Source organism: Pteropus vampyrus, unplaced genomic scaffold, assembly GCF_000151845.1.
Source record: "Pteropus vampyrus isolate Shadow unplaced genomic scaffold, Pvam_2.0 Scaffold60, whole genome shotgun sequence".
NCBI lineage: Eukaryota > Metazoa > Chordata > Mammalia > Chiroptera > Pteropodidae > Pteropus > Pteropus vampyrus.
In genome coordinates this window covers 1,712,229-1,721,905 of record NW_011888841.1, presented here as the reverse complement: position 1 = coordinate 1,721,905, position 9,677 = coordinate 1,712,229, and the positions used below count along the sequence as shown (strand labels likewise).

General features: G+C 36.5%; 1 protein-coding gene across 1 annotated transcript in view; it reads left to right on the top strand.

The window, feature by feature from the left end:
• The window catches only part of DNAH14 (dynein axonemal heavy chain 14), a 221,193-nt gene that overhangs the window by 177,833 nt on the left and 33,683 nt on the right, over positions 1-9,677 (top strand). The window contains exons 65-67 of the mRNA XM_011360885.1: positions 2,941-3,362; positions 3,441-3,639; positions 8,711-8,947. Of these exons, the coding sequence (XP_011359187.1) occupies positions 2,941-3,362; positions 3,441-3,639; positions 8,711-8,947 (858 nt within the window). The remainder of the gene's footprint in view (positions 1-2,940; positions 3,363-3,440; positions 3,640-8,710; positions 8,948-9,677) is intronic.

The window sequence follows — 9,677 nt, the reverse complement described above, 5'->3', positions numbered from 1 at the left end:
CTTCCTGTCCATACGATATAGGCAACTTATTTAACCTCTCAAAGCCTCGATTTCACCCTTTATAAAATGGAAAGAGGGCTCTTCCTGTTTTATTGGGTTGCAATGAAGACTAAACAAGACCCAGAATCTGACCACTCCCGGCCACTGCTACTCGTAGCGCCGTCATCTCTCACGTGTCAGCCCGTCTCCCAGTGCCCTCCTTGCCCGGCTCCGTCTTCTGCAGACGACTCTCCAGACAGCAGCAGCTAGAGCGGTCCTGTTAAAAACACAGCATGTCTCTCTGCTCAGATCCCTCCACTGGCTTCTTACTCGGGGTGAAAACCACAGTCCTTCCCATGATCTAGTGAGAGGTCAGCACTACCAGTTAGCATTTTTCTTTACTCTGTCTTTTTACTTAGACTAAATATAGTATGGACACGGTTTATGGTTGTATTTTTTTAAGTCCTAAATAGCAAATGTATTCACATAGTTTAAATCAAGAGCCTACTTGTGTACAAGTCTGAATAACATTAAAAATTAACCTTGTTTACCTCCAGGAGAAATATTTTCTTCCGTTATTAAATATATGTTTCATTTTTTTCCTCTGCATATCCATTGAATAACTGGTGCCTTTCCCATGTTTTAGGTTATACATTTCTACAGAAATAGACAACCCTCATTTTCCTCCATCAGTTTATAACTTTGTTACTATGATCAACTTTACGGTAACATTCCAAGGGTTGCAAGATCAACTCTTATCTACTGTATTAAGTCACGAAGTTCCTCATTTAGAAAATCAGCGTTACCAATTATTGGAGAGTATTTCCCTCGATGCCATGACTCTTGAGGAACTGGAAGAAAAAGCATTAACTGTACTGCAGAACGCACAAGGTAAGTTACTTTGTGATATTGGGAGACCTTTGCAAACTTTTGTGAAGGACGCAATTAAAGTTGTAAGGACCGTATTCTGAATTGGCGCCAAAACTACCCAATCTCCATTTTCACCAAATAAACTGATTGATACAGACAAGTCACTCCATTTCTAAAATTAAAACATTGTGAATTTTGATGTTCCTTGGTTCCTACCCCTGCTTTAGCTCATGTTATAGGACATTTTCTACCATATAATCAGTAAAAGTTGTAGAAAAAATCTCACAGAGACTGGTTAGTTTCCTCCTCGCTCTATGCCTATACTTCGGGTATCTGACATCTATTACGTATGTCAAGTTAGAGTATAGAGAGACCAAAAGATTACATTTGCCCCAAGTGTTAGTAACTAAAATATAAAAGGACACAGTCCAGTACCTTATATGTATTCCATTAAAGTATGATGTTTATTAAAATAGGAGTAGAAATCATTTTCCTCTTTAACACAAGAAGTGTCTAAGAAACCATAGTCTTTAAATGCAAACAATATAATGTATTAGATGATGAACAACTAAACAACTAAATATAAAATGTTGTAAGTTCCTAGGGCACATTGATGCACTTGCTTCTAAAAAGGATTCTGAATACTCAATTTCAACATGGAGGAGGGGTTTCTCCATACCAACAAGCAGTGTGGCACCAGCTGGCTGGCCTTCCGTCCCACACGATTCCAACACTACCTGAGGCAGCATCAGATTCCACGGGTTAAGAGCTCTGTCCTACAAGACTGCCCCCTCCCCCTTATTTTAGATGCCAATCACAAGCCCAAGTGGTCACCTATACTTTTAACAGACCAGCTACAGGTCGGAAGTTTCAACGACCCCCTCCTTGGGTTTGCGATTACTTTGCTAGAGTGGCTCACAGAATTTAGGAAACTCATTTCCACTAGATTACCAATAGATGTTATAAAAGAACGTAATTCAGGCACAGCCAAATGGAAGAGACGTGTCCACCGAAGTACAGGGAAAGGGCGCCATTTATTCCTCATATTAGCATCTGGGATATTCAAAAGACTGTAACCTTTTGCTAATAGTGGTTTTAATAAAAATTGTTCCTGAAAAATGCTAAATAAAAAGACTCCTTGATTCTGTATAGGTTTTTTGCTACTTCTTTCCAAGAAATAGTAATATATATCATCCTTACTACCTCTTTGAAAATATTTTATCTTTGGTGTGACTCCCCAACCCCTGTAGGCAATAGTGTCATAGGGTGGGACCTATGAGAGGTGGCCCACAGCTTAGGTCAAGCGTCACCCACATCGATAAAAATATGGTGTCCAGATCATGGAATGTAATAATCACACAATTCTTTGCAATGGTCCTATCAAGCTGCCTTTAGTGTCAGATATCTATCACATTTTAAGAGGACTCTTTTCAGACTGTGGTGTGTTCAGAAATAAGCTTGGCGAGGGGTCTAGAAATCATATCATTAAAAAAAAAACAACTACTTGAGAATGGGAATGTTTAGCCCATAAGACAGTAGAGTTTATAATGGAAATATAAGAGCTGTCTTCAATATTTGAAAGGGATAGAATTATCATCTGTGTTTTTAGAGCAGTGTTTTTTCAAAAAGCGAGGGGCAACCTATTAGTGAGATGAGAAATCAGTTTCGTTAGTCATTATCGACTGTTTAAAAAAATAGAATACAACAGGCGATATCAGAGTGCGTCACATGGAATAATGGTTCACTCGTTATTTACAGGAAATTTTATTTTCATTTTCTAAGTGTATAGTGGGTCACAGTGGAAATGTATTCCTTATGATAGAAGGACTGCTTATTATGTGCCTGTAATAAAAATGGAATCCACAAACTCTAATCTAAAGAAGAGATGAGGGCGTGGGAAATGGGGACATGTGTGCTATTAATCAAATTTATTAGAAATATGACTTATCTGCCCTTAAGAGCTCCTCTCTGAAATAAAATGAACAAAAAACCAACAGAAAAAAAAAAAAAAACGTCTTATGAAGAGTACAAAATAAAGAAACTGCCATGTAATACTCCAACGGTTTTTATTTATTTTTTGTTTGTCTTTAGGATATGTATTAGATGATGAGGAAATTGTAGACATCTTAAGAAAATCCAAAATTACTTCAAATGAAATTTCAAAGCGGATCGATGCAGCAGAAAAAGCAGAAAGTGAAATTCAAGCCACACGTAAAAACTACCTCCCCCTCGCTACCCGAGGTGCCCTGCTCTACTTTCTGGTGGCTGGTCTTACACAAATCAATTACATGTACCAGTTCTCCCTAGACTGGTTTCAGCAAGTTTTTGTTTCATCAGTAGTTTCCAGAAGCAAAAAACAAGAAGAACACAGTTTGGAAAGAGACAAAGTGTCTCGGAAAAAAGTTCATGAAATTACAAATCACTCAAAAGAACCAAAGTTAAAACGTGAGAAAGATCTCTTAGAGGGGCATCTCAAAAATTCAACAGATGCGTTGACAAGAAATATTTTTAAGGTGAGCCATTCTTTAATGTGAATTTTGCAAATTTATTTAATCTATCCCTGTTGATCTAAGTTACTTTTTCCCCCATAGGTGGTTTCTTCAGCTCTATTTAATAAGCATAAACTTTGCTTCTCCTTTCTGCTTTGCACTACGATCATGCAAAATAATGCTAATGAAAGTCTAACTCAGGATGACATCGGATCCCTACCAGATAAAGAATGGAACATCTTCTTATACTCTGGCATATTGATAAATATTAAAGGTGTAACACCCCAACCTCGACTCAATAGTGAGTAAAAGTCATCGCTCTGGGTTTAGTAAAAACCCATTAAAAACATGTTTCCCTGAAAAATACCAAAAGATTTCTAAGGTGCTCTGAGTCAACACTTATATTTATTAAACTAAAAGCAGCTTCAGTTCAAGCGTGATGTCTAATTCATCATTCTGTCTTGTACACTGTTGTGCATATAATTGGCACTAAATCATTTTTGAATGAATGAATGAATAAATGGCAATTGCTGTAGTTATTACAATCCTAATCTACACGATTATGGAGGCTGAGCTGTCCCATGACCTGTAAGCTGGAGAACCAGGAAAGCTAGTGGTATAATTCAGCCTGAGTCCAAAGGCCTGAGAACAGAGGCACTGATGGTGTAAGGCCTGGTCCAAGTCCTAAGATCATCTGAGGGCAGGAGAAGATGAGGCTCAAGGAAGAGAGGAATTTTGCCCTTTCTGTTTTTTGTTCTAGTTAGCCTCTCAGTGGATTGGATGATGCCCACCCAAATTGGTGAGGGCCATCTTCAATTCAAATGCTAATCAGCCTCTACAGTCACAAGAGCCAGTTCGTACAATAAATCTCCTTATATATATATATACACACACATATATCCTATTAGTTCCATTTCTCTGGAAAACCCTAATAGAGTAACTACACACACACCAAAAAAAAAAAAAAAAATCTATAGAGTATACACAAAAAGAGAAAAGAATCAATGAATATAATTACTTTAAAAAAAATCAATAAAATACAAAGGCAGTAAGAAACAAGAGACATACAAGCTGTAAGACATACAGAAAACAGTTAACGAAATGGCAATAGTAAATCCTTCCCTGTCAATAATTAACATAAATGGGTTAAACTCTCTGATCAAAAGACATCGACTGGCTTATGGGATAAAACAAAACAAAACAAAAAAACAATACAACAACTATATACTTTCGACGAGAGACTTGCTTTAGATTTTAGGATACACATAGGCTGAAAGCGAAAGGATGGGGAAAGATATTCTAAGCAAGTGATAACCAAAAGAGAATAGAAGTGGCTATACTGATATAAGAAAAAAATAGATGTTAAGTCAAAAACTGTTATAAAAGACAAAGGACGTTATATGATGACAAAAGGGTTAGTTCATCAAGAAGATATTAAAATTATGAATGTTTATGCACCCAACCTCAGAGCTGCTAATTCTATGAAGAAAACATTGATAGAATTGAAAGGAGACATAGACAACAGCAATACAATAATAGTAGGAGACTTCAATACCCTACTTTCAGTAATGGATAGAACACCAGACACAAGATCAATAAGGAAACAGAGGACTTGAACTATAGACCACCATAGATCACTATAGACCACCGGAGCCTAACGGACATACACAGAACAACGGCAACACTCCTAGATACATTCTTCTCAAGTGTGTGTGGGATATTCTCCAGGATGGAGCACATGTTAGGCCACAAAACAAGTCTTAATAAATTCAAGAAGACTGAGATCATATCAAGTATCTTTTCTGACCACAGTGGAGCGAAACTAGAAATCAGTAGCACATGAAAAATCCAAACAACACATTCAGATAACCAGTGGGGCAAAGAAATCATCACAAGAAAAACTAGAAACTATCTTGAGACAAATATAAAAATACGATGTACAAAACTTTTGGAGTAGGGCAAAAGCAGTACTGAGTTTATAGCTGTAAATGCATACATTAAAAAAGATCTCAAATAAACAACCTAACCCTATACCTCAAGGAACTAGATTTAAAAAAATTAAACACAAAGCTAGAAAAAGGAAGGAAATAAAGATTAGAACAGAAATAAATGAATAAAAAATAGAAAAATAAAAAAATAAGAGTTGGCTTTTTGAAAAATTCAGCAAAATTGACAAATTCTTAACTCCATTAAGAAAATAAGAGAGGAATTACTCAACTAAAATCAGACATGAAAGGAGGGGACGTTAATGCCACAGAAATAAAATGGATCATAGGAGATTAACAATTATATGCCAACAAATTGAATAACTGAGAAGAAATAGAAATGTATAATCCAGCAAGACTGAATAATGAAGAAATAGAAAAATTGAACAGACTTATAAAAAGTAAGGAGATTGAGTCAGTAATCAAAAACTTCCCAAAAAAGAAAACTCCTGGACCAGCTAGCTGCACTAGAGTGTTTTACCAAACACTTAATGAATTAACACAAATTCTCCTGAAACTCTACAAAAAAATTTGAAGAGGAGAGAACACTTCCATACCCATTCTAGGAGACTAGCATCACCCTGATACCAAAGCCAAAGACACTATAAGAAAACTACAGACCAATATTCCTGACTATAGATGCAGAAATCCTCAACAAAATGCAGCAAACCAAATCCAACAGGACATTAAAAGGATTGTACGCCAGGACTGAGTGCAGTTTATTCCTGGAATAAAAGGCTGGTTCCACATAAGAAAATCAATCACTGTAATAACTACATGAACAGAATGAGAGACAAAACCACATGACTGTCTTAAATGATGCCCCCCAAAAAAAGCATTTGATAAGATTCAACACTCTTTCCTGATTAAAAAAAAAAAAAATCAACAAATTGGGACTAGAAGGAAACTACCTCGACATAATAAAAGTCATTTATGAAATACACCTTTCTCCAAAGATGATACACAGCTAATATCATGCTCAGTGGTGGAAAACTGAAAACTTTTCTCTAAGATCAGAAACAAGTCAAGGATGCCCCTGCTCTCACCGCTTCTACTTAACATGAAGTTCTAGCCAGAGCGTTAGACAAGAAAAAGAAAGAAAAGGCATTCAAATTGGAAAGGAAGAAATATAATGATCTCTGTTCACAGATGATATGATCTTATATGTAGAAAACGCTAAGAGTTCACAAAACACTGTTAGAATTAGTAAACAAATTCAGCAAAGTTGCAAGATACGAAACCAACATAAAAAATCAGCTTCGTTCTTATACAATCACAAATAGAAATAATAGGAAATCAAAATTAAGAAAACAATCTTACTATAGCATCAAAAAGAATAAAATATTTAGGAATAAACCTGGCCAAGGAAGCTAAAGACTTGTACACTGAAAACTACAAGAAGAAATTATAGCGAAAGAAATTAATTAGAAGACACAAAGAAAGGAAAGACATGCCATGTTCACAGGTTGGCCGGCTTAGTGTTGTTAAGACTTCATTACTAACCCAAAGCAATCTCCAGAGTTAATGCAAACCTTATCAAAATCCCAATGGCATTTTTGGCAGAAATAGAAAACTTCTTCCTAAAATTCAGAAGGAATCCCAAGGGACTCCAAATAGCCAAAACAATTTTGAAAATAAAAAAATCACACTTCCTGATTTTAAGCTATATTATATAGCTACAGTAATTAAAGCTGTCTGGTTCTGGCATCAAAACAGACTTAAGAGACTAATGGAACAAAATTAAGATCCCAGTAATTAACCCTGGTGCATATAGTCAGATGGTCCTTGACAAGTGTTCAAAGACCACTCAGTGAGAAAGGACGATCTCACACAAAGAGCACTGAGGATGCTGGATATTTACACACAGAAGAATGAAACTGGACCTTTATCTTATACCAAATACAAAAATCAACTCAAAATGGATGCAGACCTAAACATAAGACCTAAAACTATAAAACTCCTGTAAGAAAACATAGGAGAAAAGCTCCATAACATTGGACTTGACAGTGGTTTCTTGGCTATGTCACCAATGCACAGGCAACAACAACAAAACAACAACAAACGGACGAATGAGACTACATCAAACTTAACATTTGTGCATCAAAGCACACAATCGACAGAGTGAAAAGGCAATCTATAGAATAAGAAAATATTTCAAATCATATCTGCTAAGGAGTTAATATCCAGAATATATAAAGAAGTCATCCAACTCAACAACAAAAAATCGAAGAACCCAGTTAAAAATGGGCAAAGGACTTGAACAGACATTTCTCCAAAAATGCTATACAAATGGCCAACGAGCAAATGAAAAGATGTTCAACGTTACTAAGAGTTGGGAAATGCAAATCAAAGCCACAATGAGCTATTATACTATCCATTAGGATGGCCATTATCAAAAAAATATAAAAAAGTGCTGGCAAGGATGTGCTGATATTGGAACCCTTGTACACCATCAGAGAGATTGGAAAATGATGCAACTGTAATGGCAAACAGTATGGAGGTTCAAAAAATTAAAAATGGAACTACTATATGATCCAACAATCCCACGTTTGGGTTTAAATCCAAACGAATTGAAAACAGGGTCTCAGAGAGATATTTGCACACCTCTATTCATAGCATTATTATTCACAATAGCCAACAGGTGGAAGCAACCCAAATGCCCATCAGTTAATGAATGGATAAACCAAATGCAGAATATACATACTATGGAATATTATCCAGCCTTAAAATTAGGAAATCCTGTCACATGCTACAAAATGGATGTAGCTTGAGGACATTATGCTCAGTGAAATAAGCTAGTCAGAAAAAAAAAAAAAGGCAAATACTGTATGATTCCACTTATATGAGGTTATCTAAAGAAGTCGAATTCGTACAAACAGAAAGTAAAGTGATTACCAGGGGCTGGCGAGGAGGGGAGAAGAGAAGGGTTGTTTCATGGGCACAGTTGCAGATTTGCAGGAAAAGTTCTGGATACCTGTTTCACAGCAACGTGAATATACTTAACGCTACTGAAGTGTACATTTAAACCCGGTTCAGATGAAGGAGCATGGCAGAGGGAATGCAGTTAGCATTGATAGGATGGCTAAGTGGAGGGCCAGGGGAGGGAGAGAGCTATTGGGGGGATTGTTTCATGAGCATTATCGATGTCTAACCAATGTACTGGATACTTGAAACGAATTTAAATAAATAAGTTTATTTAAAAAATGGTTAAGGTGGTAGATTTTATGTTTTTTCCACAATAAAGCATTATCTTTTATGTAATTAATTTTTAGATAAAATAACTTTCTCTCAACACCAAGTATTTATTAAGCATCTGCTTTGTCATGAGTAACTAGAAGCTACAAGATACATGTCTTCCAATGTGATCATTCTTTCCTCTTCCATCAGGCTTATATGAAATCTATAAAAATCAGCATCTTCACTGGTTGTCGGATTCCAGGTGGAAGCAGTGCCAATATGTCAGCGGTCACCTGGAGCCATTTTCTCTTCTATGCAAATCCCTCTTATCAAATGTGTTGCAATGGAACGCTTTTAAAAACAGTACGGCTGTATATTTTCTGATGAGCACACCTTTCTCTTCAGAAAATGCTTCGTTGGAGGAAAGTGAAAAATCGCCGGAAGAAAGTAAGAAAGTACTCCACGTTTTAACTAACTCGATTCTGTAGATGTGTATGGAGATTATCAACTTATAAATGTAGCTCAGGATCTTATATTATGGAAAACACTGAAGAGAGGGACGTAACTATGCCGAGCAGGTCTCCTGTTCTTTCACGTAATGCTCACGACAGTCTCGTGAAATGGCTCTTAGGAAGATCGTTGTTGATGATATTCACAACGTTGCAATTCTGATGAGAAGTCGAAATTTCAGAGAGATGAGCTATGCCACGTTAGTTTCCTCGCACCTCGCTGGTTTCGATGTTCGAATCTAAACAAGACGACGTAGATAACAGATACGCATTTTCGAGAACGGATCCGTGTTTTATACGACAGATCCGTGGGTTTTTTTTAATTACATAGGAAATAGAACGTATTTTAAATGACTTGCTACTTTTAGCGCCTCTTTTCCTTCCTGTTTTTCCATTTTGAACCTTCTTCCTCGGTTTTCCCCGCCACTTCCACCCACATCGCCCCTGTTCAGGATACAATCTAATTTGTTTTCCTTCCATATTTTTCTCCGTTTTGCTTCCAGATTTTTGCCACAGTATACGATAACATAAACGTTACACGTATTTCCTTTGCTTTTATTTCTATGAGATGGGTAGCCAGAAGTAGAATTGCTGAGTCAAAAATCTATTATTTTTAGGTTGATAGCTGCTGCCAGGTTGCTTTTCTTAGAAGTCCGTGATAATTTATA